At 38.5% G+C, this 16,709-nt stretch overlaps 1 protein-coding gene across 16 annotated transcripts in view; it reads right to left on the minus strand.

Annotated features, from left to right (window-relative positions):
- camk2d1 (calcium/calmodulin-dependent protein kinase (CaM kinase) II delta 1) overlaps positions 1 to 16,709 on the minus strand; it is an 80,829-nt gene that overhangs the window by 28,523 nt on the left and 35,597 nt on the right. For all 16 annotated transcript variants that reach the window (XM_046850888.1, XM_046850884.1, XM_046850893.1 and 13 more), the window contains exons 3-5: positions 8,350 to 8,409; positions 3,647 to 3,701; positions 109 to 174 (exon numbers count right to left, since the gene is read on the minus strand). In XM_046850888.1, the coding sequence (XP_046706844.1) occupies positions 109 to 174; positions 3,647 to 3,701; positions 8,350 to 8,409 (181 nt within the window). The remainder of the gene's footprint in view (positions 1 to 108; positions 175 to 3,646; positions 3,702 to 8,349; positions 8,410 to 16,709) is intronic.

Consider the following 16,709-nt stretch of genomic DNA (forward strand, 5'->3'; position numbering starts at 1 on the left):
TCATAAGAGACCCAAAGAATATATTTAAGTCATTGTCAGTAATTCATTTATTTCATGTAAACAGTAGTATATATAAACCACGCATTATCATCATGTGAAACGACTGACCTGGCATCAGCTTCACTATAGTACTCCCTGGCCACAATATCTTCAAACAGCTCCCCTCCTGTGACTCTGAAACGTATTAGAATGAACACGTGAAATTCTTAATAGCGGCCATACTTCATCTTCAGTAACACGTGGTAGCCACTTTATTCAGATAATAGATGCAATGCATCAGGGAATGCAGAGAGGCAGAACATGAATCCAGTCATTGACAAAGCAATATTTATCTACTTTCACACAATCTAAGTGTAAAATCTATCTACTAGCATGTTTGTAGGTGGTGGAAAGTCACTTGACCAAGAGGAAACCCACACTGTGCAGGGTACAACATAAATGTTCAGAAATGAACAAGGCGGTTAATGGTAACGCTACCTGCTTGGAAGGATGCATAACCAAATGTGCTTTAATTTTGTCTTGTATAAGCCTGAGGTGGATAAAATATAGCAATATTTCAGAGTGGTTTGGTATTGTCTAACTACAGCTGAAATTTCATACCAATTTCCAATCCTCATCTTTGACCTGACTGGTCTCGGCACTAATAATTTTATTATATTTCAGGATTTTTTTATCCAAAATTGTTGCCTATTACTGATTGACTGAAGTAAAATGTGAAAAATACAGATAACAAGTCCCATTTCCATAGTATACAGTATACAACCAGCTTAAACTAAATTAAACATAATCCTGTGGTTCAAAGAAATTAAGAGACCCCAATAAAACTAGCATACAGTCTTGTAGCACACGTAATAATTGCATATATGATGGTTTACAAATACTAATAGGTGTGCATGCACAGTATATAGTGTATATATATATATATATATATATATAGACTTGGAAAGTAACTTGGAATCAACTGTCCTTTTCCTCACATGTTGCTACATGACTCGCACTTGTCGGTTCTTTCAATACAACTTTAGAAGGATTAGACCAGTTCTATGCTTGTTCAGTTTCTTGTCATTTCAAGACTGGACTACTGCAACTCTCTCCTGGCAGGTCTTCCTCTGAACGCTATTCGTCCACTGCAAATGATCCGCAATGCAGCTGTGCAACTTGTGTTCGATCTGCCCAAGTTCTCCCACACCACCCCACTTCTGCGCTTGCTTCACTGGCTTCCGGTGGCTTCATGCATCAGATTCAAAACACTGCAAAGATACAAAGCCAATAATGGACAAGCACCATCTTACCAAGGAGATCTAATCACTTTTTAGCACTGTTCAACTAGTACCATCTTCTCTCAGGGTAAGAGATAAGTATACTTCAAGGCTCTTCTCTGTCCTGCACCGTGGTGGCAGAATGAACTTCCCCTAGATGTCCGATCAGCGGAGCTACTGGCTAGCATCAAATGATGGGTGAAGACCTTCCTCTTCCTGAAACACTAACACTTTTCCCGGTTTGCTTTGTCTTTGTTTTATAAAAAAAATATATAATAAATTTAATTAAAAGCTGAAGGCATCTTAAGTTTGTAATCTAGCGAACCAGTGTTGATTTATTCATTAATAGAGACTCAAAACACTTTTGTACATCGCTCTGGTTAAGGGCGTCTGCTTCTTCTTCTTTCGGCTTCTCCATTAGGGGTCGCCACAGCGGATCATCCTTCTCCATACCCCCCTGTCCTCTACATCTGCCTCTTTCACCCCAACTACCTGCATGTCTTCACTACACATGTAGTGAGTGTCTTCACTCACTACATCTATAAACCTCCCCTTCGGCCTTCCTCTTTTCCTCGTTCCTGGTGGCTCCATCCTCAGCATTCTCCACCGATATACCCCATGTCCCTCCTCTGCACATGTCCCAACCATCTCAATCTCGCCTCCCTCACCTTGTCTCCAAAACGTCCTACGTGCGCTGTCCCTCTAATAAACTCATTTCTAATCCTGTCCATCCTCATCACTCCCAAAGAAAACCTCAACATCTTCAGCTCTGCTACCTCCAGCTCCACCTCCTGTCTTTTACTCAATGACACTGTCTCTAAATCATACAACATCGCAGTTCTCACCACAGTCCTATAAACTTTCCCTTTCACTCTTGCAGATACCCTTCTATCACCCTTCTATGGATAAGGGCGTCTGCTAAATGGCATAAATGTAATGTAAGTTTTGTCTACGATGGAAATCCCACCATGGTTCTGCATCAATGTGTGATGTTTCAACAGCACAATTATTAGTCTAAAAGTGATTCAGTTATAATTCATGCAAAGTTCATTAGCTGTACTAGCATATGAGCTTTTTAAGCAAGTGAAAGCGTGCACCACTAAGACATACTGAATGGCAACAAAGAGGTTTTTCATGCTTAACTAAGTGTGTGTACTCAGTCTAATTGGCTACATTTTCTTTTTTTTTTAAAGCAATCACACCAACCTTGTTAAAAGAGAGTCTAAATATTTGAAACCACAATAACAATATAGACAAGACAAGATTGCGTTGTTACAACTGAGGGGCACGGACAAAGACAGACTGTGTGAAAGGAAAGAGGACGTAGAAACAAACGCTTGTATGGAGAGAATATCGATATACAGATTCAGTAAAGGCCAAAACATTTGCTGGCATTTGGATTGTCGCAGTGTGAAGCATGTCAATCGACTCGTCAATATGCAAGTCTTGGTCAATGTGATCTTTTACCTGTCGTGCAAAATTAAAGAAACAGCTTTACATAGAATATAATGGGGGGAAATATATTTTAAATAGAAATACAGCAAGAGATTTACGAGGTGAAGCCTTTGGATAATAAGAGGTACCTGTAGTGACAAATCTCAGTACTTTGTCAGTCAGAATTCCATAGAAACACTGACAGAAAAAAAGGCAAAACGCAATTCACACATAAGAGCTACATTCACCCTCACACTTAATGCATTATTCTTGCTTCTAAAGGTCACTGCATGTATCATAAAAAGGCAAACAATTTTGTCTGCATTAGTTATGCATTTCGGAGGCTATGTTAGTGCTGAAAACATTGTCCAAAGACAACAGGCAGAGAATAACCAACTTAAAATCTGAGTATATTTGGTTTGATGCTAGGTGTGTTCAACATAAGTAGATTTCAAATGATCTGACAACAGGGCGAATATACATGGTTTCAAAGAGAGGCACAGTGTATGTTTAGGGAATTTAACCTCATCATGGACTCTTTATATATATTCCAGGTTTTCCAGGTTTGTTGTGTTTTGTTTTGTGTTGAACTTAAATAAAGAAATAGGGAGGTATTGCACTGGGCAGCAACCAGTTGAAGGTGAATAGTTTCCCAAAAAGGGATTTGATTAGCTGCTCAGTTATATTTCTTTACATACCAGCTGGAAACACACACGCGCACAAACACACCCAATTAGTGTGGGTTCATCCAGACTGCCGACAGTGCTCATTAGCAGGCTGCCAGACCCTTAATTCTGGTTATATTTGGTAAGAGGAGGAGCCGACCCTGAACTACTTGCCAGTGTGGTGTATGTACACTCTTACTAGCCACCATGATAAGCGTGCGTGCGCACACACATACACACACACATACACACACACACACACACACACACACACACACAATTACTTACAAATCAAACACAAGGTAGTGGAATCCCTCTTCAGATATGCTGTCATGGAGTCTCACTGTAAGGGGCAGAGAGATGGAAGGCTGATTAGATTTTACACAGGATACAGACACACCCGCTTTCCAAATCATTTAGTCTGATCGTGTGTGTGCACGAACCTGTGTGCGAGAAAGATAGCGCCCTACAGACAGACGTCTATGACAGACTCTCTCATTCATTAGACCAATTTCAATTCCCACACTATACCCTGACCCTTCTATATTTCATCTTCAAACCACCCTTTAAGGTTACATAAACACATCCATCTTTATTATGTCCTGACAAAAACCTCCATATAAGGTCAAATATATCACTGTTATCGCTTGTCTCTTAAAAAAGCAAAAGTGAGCAATAAACAACCATAAAAATAGCATCTGTATGCATTTTTTATATATAGCGGGTTTGAAAGTTTTTTTTGGGTTATAGATTTAATTTAAAAACAGATGACATTATAATAATAATAATAATAATAATTATTATTATTATTATTATTATTATATAGTCTTTCTATTGTACCTTTTTGTACATTACTCACTGCACAATAACCCATAATGAAGAATTTTTCAACTTTATTGAAAACTCAAAAACAAGTATTCCAACTTTAGGTACAGTACTTTGTGAAAGCACTGTAGGCAGCAGTCACACCTTAGTTTCCTCCTGGGTAAGTCCCAACAAGCTTTGCAAACCAAGTTTTGAGGAATTTCACTCAATCAGACTGCATGGGAAGTGTTCAGTCTGGGTTTTAGCGAGGCCACTCAAGTACATTTAGAGAAGCTACACTAGGATTGTCTTCACTTCATAATTTGGGTTGTCACTGTGCTGAAAAGTGAAAAATCATCCCAGTCAGGTCTTATGGATGCTTCTTTAAAGAAGACCTTCCAAAATTTGGATGCATAGTACATTTTGAGAAGCAACTCACAAAAAAGTGCTACCACCACCGTGCTTCACTAAACTGACAGTCATTTCTATGCATGTAACTTTACCAAATTAGCATCCATCTTGCCTCTCTACTTTATTAATATAAGTGTCTATGCGATGGTTGTCGGTTTTGATCACAGTAACTGACTTTGGCCAAACAATTAGCTTAGTCCTGGTGGTTCAAAACCTCCTACATTTCATACTGATAAAGGAACTCATTGAAATATTCAAAGCTTTAAAGTGTTTTAACCCCCATATCCCTATCAATGTCTTAATGTTCCTTGGATTTTATGGCTTGGTTCTGACCTCTTACAGTGTGAATAGTGGGACCTAATTCACACAGGTGGGTGCCTTTTTGAATCATGTCTGATTAATTGAATTAGCCACAGGAATTTAGTTGAGCTCTAGAGACACAATCGAAGCAAACAGGATGTACCTGAGCTCTATGTGGAGTGCCTTAGTCATAGGTCTGAATATTAAATAAGGGACTCATGGTTTTTCTTTTGTTGTTTGTAATACATGTGCAAAACATGCCCATGGTGTCAGGATGTATTGTGTGTAGATTAATGTCCAATGAAAAACAATTTAATACCATTCATACAAAGTGTGAAAAAAGTAAAGAAGTCCAAAATCAAAAGGAAATATTTTTGCAAAATACAGATAAGACAAAAGCCTTTTCTTATAATTTTACACACTCCCTTTCAACAAACTATCTGTCAGGGATTCTCCTGCCACGCCCCCTCCGCGGCTCTCTCTCAGCCGCTCCCAGTGCTAATCGCCGTCACCTGTCACTTGTTACCGGTTCTCCTTCATAAGCTCCCGTTTTGTCCCCACTCGTTGTTAGAGCTACATGATTGCCACAGTGATCTACAGGGCCCCGTACCGCCAGCATTCCCCGCTGGTTCCTGCTCCTGGTTTCGACTCTAAGGATTCTACCCCTTATTAGAACTATCCCCGCGTTACTGATCCTACCTGCCTTACAGATCCTACCCGCTTTATGGATTATCCCCGAATCACAAATCCTACCCGCTTTACGGATTATCCCTAAATGATGGATCCTACCCGCTTTACGGATTATCACGCATTATGGACTATACCTGCATTACGGTAACGCTCCCAGTCTTGTGTTTCTGTGCTGAAAGTTAAATAAAACATGATTGAGTTACTTCCCCTTCCTCTGCGTGGTCAGGGTCCTGACAGAAGATCCGACCTAAACCGAAACAAAAGGAGGAATCGCTTTACCGCGATGGATCGGCAGCCTGGTTCCGCTTCCGCTGCGGAAGTACCAGCAAATACATCGGGACACAGTTATTCCAATTCCCCACCGAACAAGCCAAGATCTTCATCTCTCTCCTGTCTGGGGATGCTGTCTCTTGGGCCAGCAAGATCTGAAGCGCAAACGGAGGCGATTTTGGCAATTAATGGGGATATTCGGGATGACAATGGCGAACTTCCACTACAGCCCCCCACGGTTCTGGGAAGGCCCCAGACCGGATGGCTGACGTCAGGAGGCGCCAACCCAAGCCCCAGTCTCCAAGCCCCAGAGAGGACACCGCCCAGCTTCCAAGATCCCCTGGGGGCATCGCCCAGCCTTCCAGGCTCTTTCGGAGGCACCGTTGCGCTCCCAAGTCCTTCTGAAGGCGCAGTCACGCTTCAAGATTCTCCTGTAGGCACCGCCGCGCTACAAGGACCCTCTGGAAACTCTGTCACACTACATGGACCCATCCGGAAGCGACTACATGGTCCCAAGTTCCGCTGGAGGCAACATCGCGCTTCCAAGTCCCTCTAAAAGTGACACCGCACCTTAAAGCCTTTCTGAAAGCGATACCGCACCTCAAAATCCGTCTGAAACCAACAACGCGGTCCCAAGTTCCTCTGAAGACGACGTCACGCCTCAAAGTTCCTCCGAAGGCGGTGTCGCGCTTCAAGGTCTCTCCGAAGTTGACGCCGTGCTTTACAACTCCTACCAAGGCGACGCCACGCTTCCAGGCTCCTCCGAAGGCGCAGTTGTGCTTCAAGATCCTCCCGTAGGCAAAGTTGCACTACAAGGACCCTCCAAAAATGGCGCCACGCTAAAAGGACCCTCCGGAAACGCCGTTGCGCTACAAGGACCCTCCGGAAACGACGACGCGGTCCCAAGTTCTGCTGGAGGCGACGTCGCGGCCCTAAATCCCTCCGTAAGCGTCGCCGCGCTTCCAAGTCCCTCCGAAAGTGACACCACGCCTCAAAGCCCCTCTGAAGGCGACGTCACGCCTCCAAGTTCCTCTGAAGGCGACGTCACGCCTCCAAGTTCCTCTGAAGGCGACGTCACGCCTCCAAGTTCCTCTGAAGGCGACGTCACGCCTCCAAGTTTCTCCGAAGGCGTTGTCATGCTTCAGGGTCTCTCCGAAGGCGACGTCACACTTCACAACTCCTACCAAGGCGACGCCGTGCTTCCAGGCTCCTCCGAAGGTGCCGTCACACTCCCAAGTCCTTCCGAAGGCGTTCGCCTTCATAAGCTCCCATTCCGACCCCACTCGCTGTCGGATCTACATGATTGCCACAGTGATCTACAGGACTCCGTACCGCCAGCATTCCCCGCTGGTTCCTGCTCCTGGTTTCGACTCTAAGAATTCTACCCCTTATCAGAACTATCCCCGCGTTACGGATTCTACCCGCTTTACGGATTATCCATGCATTACGGACTATACCGGCATTACGGTTCGTAACGTGCCCAGTCTTGTGTTTGTGTCCTGACACTATCCTACTCAAGCTGGTGAAATCATTAATAATGTTTGAATAAAATACTGAGTGCTTTAAATCAAAAAGAATCCTGCATATGGTTGTATGGAGTTTTGATAGGCGAGCCAAAGAAAACCAAGAAAGGAGAAAGAGGAATCCCCTTAGTCTCAATTTCTTAAGCATTTCCTCACAGCAATGATTCACCATGTCTCTCTCTCTCTCGCTCTAGTTTCCATAGCAACTATGGGAGACAGGCTTTCCCAGCAACTGTTATAATAGGGAAAAAAGGGGGAGCAACTGCTACAATTTGGGAGAATCTCTGTGAGAAGAGACGCTGCTGTAAAACAATATTGATTTTTAATGGCAATTATAATATTAAATAATTTGGCTCTTGATTGCAAAGCCTAATGTGGAACTAGTGAGACACATTTCACATAAAAACCCGTCCTGATATAGGATGTCGAACATTATAGTGCCTAGCCTAGGCCTGATTGATATTCATTACAGCTGGTTAAATGTGGTGTGTAGTGAAAAATGGAAAATATATATACCCATACATAATCTCATAATATGTCAAATAAAAGCAAGGCAATAATAAATCACATCAGCAAAGCTTTCATTTTTTTCCTCCAATAAATCTAGAATTACAGACTGCTTTTTATTGATCAATCCACTAATATTATTCAATACTGCCTATACACTGTCTACTTTTTAAAGCATTAATAAGTGTTTTGTGTTTGGAGCCTGGAATATTGCAAAACATGGTATATTCCAACAGCCTTTATTATGCTGAGCAACTGTTTGTGAGGAGGGATCATTAGCCTATCTTACTCATTGATGCTTTGATGCCATATTTACACCTCTTTATTAAAGGGAAATTTATTCTTGTGCTTTTAACATAGAGGTTCAAATCTGTTGTCGCTGTTTCTTTTTTATGCTAGGACCAACGTCCAATGTGTAAATGCATATTTAATTGTTCTGAGCTGGATCTAAAAAAGCAAATGTATTCTGTGCATGACAACACTCACCAATGTTGGGGTGTTTCAGCAGACGACATATGCGAGCCTCACGTTCCAACTTCTGGTGATCTATGGAAATAGAAACAGCTATTAAATAAGAAATACGTCACAAACATTTCAGGTCAAATACATGTAAATATGGCCAGTCACTTTAACATGGCATGGATACTATTTCACATTCCTTCTTGATTGTAATTGCGCTTTTGATGAGCACGTCCCAACAAGGCCTCTCTGAGGTTCCACAGGCTCAAAGCTTCAAGAACATGTACGTTTGTTAAGTGCATCTTAAAAAAGAATCGATCATGGCGCACGCTTTTCTCTTTCGTGTGACAGGCAGCTAAGATTCAACAATATCCAACCAACAAGCCTACAATCTAGCAGCTCATTTTGGACAGTACTTACTGTTCAACTGTTTCCAATACAGTCTGTTTCCAGTGTGTGAGAAGCTCTAGTAATATTTATCCAGGGTTGTCAGGTTTTAGCCGATATAAAAACCAGGCCCAAAACTAGTCCAAATATTTCAGGACATGAAAAAAGAATTACATAATTTTTTTTAACCTTTGAAAGGAATCAATGTCAATAAGGTGCACAACTTGGGACATTTCTAATGTATACATTTGATTTCCCTATAACCCTATAAACCCCTTTTACCTCTGTTAGCTACACTAAAGCAGCAGTTCTTGTTCCCAAAACCATAGAGATGTCAGGCTCTAGAAATAAACAGACCCAGACCACCATGAGATTGAAATCTTGGGAATACCTGTTTTATTGTAAAGTCCAGAACCAGTAATTATAATAATCAAAATAATAAATCATGATAATAATCAAAATCATGATTAGCCAGGTCTCAGAATATGGAATGCACGTCCAAGGTCAGCCAGACTAACTGCAGCTCTTCAAATGAGCTGCAGATTCTACTAAAAAACAAGAATCATTTCCTACGTTTGAGTGCACAATTACTACGTCTGCCTTACAAATGAACTCACTGCTCTTCTATTTGGATCCTTCACTTGTTCCGTTTAGTAATGTTTAATAACTATTACAGCTGCTTGGGTCAAGCTGAGTCATATATTGACCAGTGTCAAAGTGAGGGAGGTGGTAAAAGTAAATGACTTTTAGTGCTTCAGCGAGAAAGTATCCAGCATGGACTTGTGGGCTGTAGACAAAGTTAAAGAAATAAATAGACAAAATACAGACAGTACACAGATCTTAAAAGTTATTTTTTTCATTAAATTTTCTAACAAACTGACTTCTATAGAACAAAGTCTAAACAAACTAGTTGCCCGATATAAGTACATCTTGTTAGCTTCCTGTGTCACACCCACACGGATGTGAAACATTTTTACCTTCTTTTGCTGTGTCCCACAAGATCCCAGTCTCAAGCAGATGCTGCGTGATGTTCTAGCATGTTTCTTTTTTTTTTAAACACCAAAACAAATATTGTCCCTCATACTCCTCTTGGTATTTGAATCCCAATGTATGTATTCATGTTTGGTTACCTCACTAATAATACAGAGAGTTTTCCATTGTTGTTGTTGTTGTCCTTTGGCTCTGCTATTTGGCACAGAGATGGCTTGTGTAGGCCTTGAAATGGCTGGGATGATTCGCTGTCTCTGAATCAAACCCAGGAAGCAACAGATGACTTTCATTTAAATTTGGATATTGAATTAAAATTGTTAAATGCTCATCAGGGACAGACTTCCACTCATAAACAACATCTTATTAATTTTTATCACCACATTATTTGTGTAAAGCTGCTTTGAGACAATGTTCATTGTTAAATGCTCTATACAAATAAAAATGAATTGATTTCTATTTCTATTTCCACGCCCACTGTCAAAGGTTGAAAAAAAAAGAAAAGACACAGATGGGAACCTTGAACTCTGGAGTCCCATAATCCAGATTATGATCACAGTGTCAGACTTCAGAGCAGTAAAACACCAATAGGATTTTACTTCCACGTTTCCTTAACCAATCAAAGTTCCTCACAGAGGCATTCCTCTTTCATTCCTAAGCGGTAATTCTGACCAATAGTGCCTAAGGAAATTCACAACACTACATTTTCTATCCAATCAATTCCCCCTTGACAGTCATAATCCATTTAAAACTAATTCAGCCATTTTATTTGTCCTCACAAGGGATGAGGTGTAATCTGCGGCATAGCCGGATTACACACACTGGTCTATATTTAGATCTCTCACCCTTATTGAATGTGGTTGCACTTAACATGGACATTAAATCCAACAGACTGTAGAATGACAACAAACAAGTCTGCTAAGTCTGAATTTGTTTCTTATGTACTCTACAGGACACAATTTGTACAATTTATTATGTTGGCAATATACAGTATATTGTATATATCATTATACAGTATGTTCTCTATAATTCACTATATTACTACCCATGACACACTTCAATACCTATATAAAAATATGTCTGTATGCTTATGATCTTATCTCCCTAGGTCATTTTTAACATCTGGATTGTTTGCAACATACACAGTGTATAGTGACTTGCTTAGAGCATCTGCTTGGAATACAATGCTTTAATTGCCTGAAGAATATCAACTCTTATAATTATCTCCTGATAGCATCTCATGATTGTGTCTTCACATTATTATTCTCAGTCATTGTTATAGACTCCATGAGCGACATCGAGATCTAGATCTTACACGTATTAAAAGTGACCCAGTTCACAAATATCCCAAATGATGGAGAGAGAATGCGAGAAATAGAGCGTCTATTTTCAATCATGTCACACTGGCCTCGTCAACGAACATCGTGTTGTTAGGTACAATACTGGACAGTGACACCCACATAAACACAGTACAAAAAAAAAGTTACATACCAGATATATTCTGTATTTAAAGAAAAACTTGAATGATTAATGATCAACAATTTACTTTTGTTATAACTCAATATATAAGCATATGTAGGGCTGAAAACAGATCTCTACAGTCATTTGCTAATGTGAACAGCTTTAATAGTGTAGCATGTATTAATTCTAGTGAGGTTTACTCGTTTAAAAAAACTGATTTTCCAGACCTGTCAACGATCAGGCAACACTGAGGCATTTTTTAATGAAGTGCATTCTTCATGATTAAACAGATGAGCAAATCGACACATTCAAAAGATTCATGCAGTTGTTTAAAACAGTTTAATTTAAGAGGACTATAATACATAATTATAAGAGGTTAGCAAAAAACATTTCATATATTTCATATAATAAAATGATGTATAGTCTTATAACAAAGTGTCACATAATATATAATACACATAATACATTATTTTAAAAAATTCACAATTAATGTACATTATTAAAAAAAGAAAAATTACCATGCAGTATTATGAGACAAAAAAAAACTGTGACTGCCATTGCCATCAAACAGTTCCTGACTGCACACTGTAGCTTTTTCTTCTTCTTCTTCTTCATCTTTTTCTTTTTATTATTATTACACTATAACCTACTTTCATTGAACCTGGCATCTTATTAGGCTTTCAGGTTGTAGGTGATTTAAACGTTTTTTTTTTGTTTTTGTATATGGGTTTGCTTTATTATAAGCAGCAATAAATAAATATTATAATGTAAGCTCTGTATGAATCTAAAATTACAAACACAAAACTTCCTGGAGCACAAACACTTGCCCTTACACTCAAACTTCAGTATTACAGACTGTACTGTGTATTGCTACACTTTATTTCCCAAAACAACAGGCTTCTCTGAGATCAGGTACTCAAGTCAAACTAAATCAAACTTAAATTATTTGGCACAAACATGTTTTTTTTTTTTTATATAAAATAAAAACTTTGCGTTTGAGTTCTGACTTGAGAAGAACCCCAGTGGCACTGAGAAAAATATTGAATTTGCTATATTACCCAAATTCAACAGAGGCTTTGGAGGCAATAACTGCAGTCGAGTGCTTTCTGTGGCTCAGGGTTAGATTTCTACACTCCTTGACCACATGTTTAAAGCATAACACTCTTCTACAGCAAATAGCTCAATTTTCTTTTTTTTTTTTTGCAAATTTCAGCTCTTTCCACAGATGTTCAACAGGATTCAGGATTCATAGTGAGACACTTCAAAACAGCCCATAGTCTCTTTTTAGTCATTTCTGGTTGCTTGTAAAAGGTATGTGTTTTGAGTCATTATCCTGCTGAAGGACCCATGACCCATAAGTAAGACATGACCTTCTGACATGGTTACGATACTTAACACCAGAGGAAGAATAGAACTCCCAAAAAATCAGTAGGCCTGCTCATTGTCTGACGTAAATATACAATCTTTTTCTTTGAACGATTTATTTTTCTTTGCCAAGAATGAATATCTTTTTAGAATTCTAATCTGGCCAATTTTTGTTTCTTTTTTTTTAAAGTAAGATCTTTCTGGGATCTTTCTCTTATCATGGAGCCCATGTTGTTTCAAACAACAACTTAAAGCAAAGTGCCACCTCCCCACCATTCAAACAATCACTTTCTTCAATCTTGGGTCAATTTCCCAATGCTAGATACAATCCTGTGCACTTTTAAAAGCCTTAACAGCAAAAAAAAAGCTCTAACAGCTCTTTTCTTAGGGGTCCTTTTAAATTGGCTATCCTTTAGAACTGCCTGCAGGCAGTTTTTTCTATAATAAACAACAATTCAGTTCTTTTCAAGACAATTTCTTTTTCACTAAAACCAAAGTGTATAAAAAAGAGATACTAATCTTTCTTATCCAAGAGACAATGAATTATTTTATTAACGGACTGTGAAAATTCAGCAATCATATACTATTGTTACAATTTGCATTGTGCAAGACGGATCTAATAAACTTGAGTACGACATGTATGTAGACCGCATGGTGATGGCACCTATTCAATTATAGGCTACAATAAAGTTGGAATTTTTTAATATTGGCTATTACGTAGAATTTCAGTCACTGTCAGAACATGTTTGTTAGCTACCTTTGATTGCAAGACCATGGCAATGGCCATCGTTAAACCTTTGTCACAGTATGACGTAGGACAACCGTTTAGGAGCCATGACCAAAGGGATCACCATGACTGTTTCAGCCCAAAATTATATAATGTATAATGGGTATTAGAGATTCTGAAATGCTAGACTTATGGGACATGGTAACACAGTGGTTAAGATATTGAACCATGGATCGGATGGTCACTAGTTCAAAACCCTCAAATGCTCAGTAGTACATCACTCTGGATGAGGGGGTCTGCCAAATACCATAAATATAAATGACTCACAGTGTAAACAATGTAATATATGTGGAGAACTATCAGTGTGTTATTTTGGGAAACATTTACTTCACTATATTTTAATGCACAATATGCTACATTTTACTCCACTACATTTATTGCTACATTTAAATAAATACATGAATTGTGTTCAATGGTACCATGTTGCGAAACCTCAACCGTAACTCTGTGGTTCTTTCAAGAATCTGCATGGAGTAAGGGAACCCTCACTGTGTCTGTAACAATTCAAATCTATTTTCATAAGAAGGTATAACGTGCAGAGGAATGGAAATCTGTAATGCATCAATTCATACAATAAAGTTCTCATAGATAAGTACATTCACGTTTGATACTGGAGTATGTTCAAACAAGTAGTTCATTGTTATTTTACTCAAGTGAAAATGTAAGAGGTGTGCTTTTACTGGAATAATATTTAAGCAGGGGATTTGCACTTTTACTCAAGTACAAGAACTGACATATTTCATCCACCACCAAAAATTATAATGAAAGGCTGTCCAAATATTCTCACATTACAATACAGGACAAAAACATGTTCATGTTCTCCCACACACCCATCACTTTCAATGCCATAAACCCAATTATCATTCCCTAACCAAGCAGAGAAAAAAAATCTGGAAAAAAGGAGCAGGCAGCAATTTTAAAAATGGCGAGAGAAAAAAAAAAAACCCACAGAAACTAGGAGTCCCCTTCATTAAAAATCATATTAAACATTATCTAGTTTAAGGTCTATAAATGTTGCTATTCCCAAGAACATTGTCTGTCTTAGCCTGGAGGCATGAATAAAAGGAGAGGAACTAAAGGACTAATGCAAGCCGTCTTAACTACAGGAGGAGTAGAAGTAAAAGTGGACACTAAAGGTCTGAAGATCTGAAAAAGGTGACGTGTGTTCATGAATATGGTAATGATTTCAATTGTTACTGTATACTGGCAGAAACTATAAATAGACAAATGTTTCCATGGCAATGTGCCACTTATCATTCTGCAAACTCGGTGAGGCATGGTATGTGTGTGTGTGTGTGTGTGTGTGTGTGTGTGTGTGTGTGTGTGTGTGTGTGTGTGTTTATACGCACATCAACAGCTGTATGACTATTTACCCATTTGTGAAGAAAGAAATGGTGAAAAGTGAGATAAACAGAAAAATGACTCTCCAAATTTAGATTCAATAACTAAACTATGTATATGGCATACATATTCTTAATTATGTATATGCAAACATACACTGAAACAGTTCATTAATCGTATAAAACATATACATAAAATGAACCACAGAAAAAAATCTACTGTACATGAAATGAGGATGGGTTCCCCTTTTGAGTCGGGTTCCTCTCAAGGTTTCTTTCTTATAACATCTAAGCGAGTTTTTCCTTGCCAAAGTCGCCACGGCTGCTCATCAGAGATAAATGCACATCATTAACCTTAACTGTAAATTTCTGTAAAGCTGCTTTAAAACAATGTCTGTTGTGAAAAGTGCTATAGAAATAAACTTGACTTGACTTACATAACCTAGGCCAATTAATAACTACAGACAACGCATGGAAAGTAAAGTTAATCCACCAAGATCACAAGATCAGCAATCATGGTATGGCCACCGATTTTTTTATTGATTTCTGGAAAATTCTTATACTAAAAATATCCAAATTCCCCCCTAAACATCCCCTTAAAATCCTACACATATCCAAAAAATCTATTAAAAAATCCCCAAACCATTAATTTTTCAATGAAAAGAATCAGAACTTGCTTGCTTAGAGTAGTACACAATTCAGTGACCAGGTCAAAAAGCCCTTAAACAGAAACAGAAATGTTTTAAAATATCCACAGCTCAGATAGGAATATCTGATCACAGGACAGCTATATATTAAAAAAAAAAAAAATATATATATATATATATATATATATATATATATATATATATATATATATATATATATATATATATATATATATATATATATTTTTTTTTTTTATCTATTTTGTAATAAGGCTGTAACTTAAAATATGGATAGAATGAATGCACTGTGTTTATTAATAAATATAAATTATATAATTAATGAAGTATAAGTTATAAATATAATGCGCTCTCCGTGCAGCATGCTGTCCCATGTGTAAAAACAAACAGCAAGTGGTTTCAGTGATTCGCCTCTAAAGGCCACTATTGTTAGGACAGAGGACCTTCTCAGTCGCTTCAGAGGCAACCTGGAAAACTATCGGTATGGATTTTCACGATTCCAATAGTTTCAGCAACCAGCTATCAGCAAAACTGATGAATCGGCTGACCTCTAGCTAATAGTAAGAACTGTCTCTTGTCTGTCAGCTCTCATCTGCACTTAGTACACAATGGCTCGACACATTCGGTCCCATGAGCATTTCTTAGGATAGTTTCTGAGTCAGCTCTCAAATTGGTGTGATAATTTAAAGACAAAGACACACAAATAATGTGTGATTTATCACTAAATGTGTGAAGCTTTAAATGTCATTCAGCAATGCAATAAATAAAAAAAAAAGGTATAATACTTCCCATAACTTTTTTTTAAAGAAAGTAGGCATGTTTGTGTAAGTATGCAAAAGGAATTGTTTTCTTTAATAGAAAAATGGAACAAGCATATTTGCACAGGCTAATAAAAAGAGAAAAACAAAAATGGTCTGGATTGAATACAGAATAGCAATGTGTGAGTATTTGCACATACACGTATACTGTGTGTTCCACTAATAGGATCGTGTGGCAGCAGCGTGTTTGTGTATATCTCTGAGCTGCATGCGGGTAGTGGATGTAAATCTTCTTTGGGGCTTTAAGTTTGAATTAAAGTACACTTGAGTATCTTCACAGATATACTTGAATTCCTCACAAAAAAACATAGTAGAGAACAGAAATGCTCACAAAGAACAATGATGTGGAAAATGTAGCTGTTTTAATCAGACTGTACTTTAAAATAATGATCTGTACAAATCCCCTGCCATCTCTCTCTCTCTCTCTCTTTTTCTCTCTCTCTCTCTCTCTCTCTCTCACAAACACACACATTTCACATCTGTAGACATGCAAAGAGCTAAAAATAACTCCATTCAGAAGCCATACTTCTGTGTGTGTGTGTGTGTGTGTAAGTGTGTGAGAGAGAGAGAGAGAGAG

The sequence above is a fragment of the Silurus meridionalis genome, chromosome 6, assembly GCF_014805685.1.
Source record: "Silurus meridionalis isolate SWU-2019-XX chromosome 6, ASM1480568v1, whole genome shotgun sequence".
Classification (NCBI taxonomy): Eukaryota; Metazoa; Chordata; class Actinopteri; order Siluriformes; family Siluridae; genus Silurus; species Silurus meridionalis.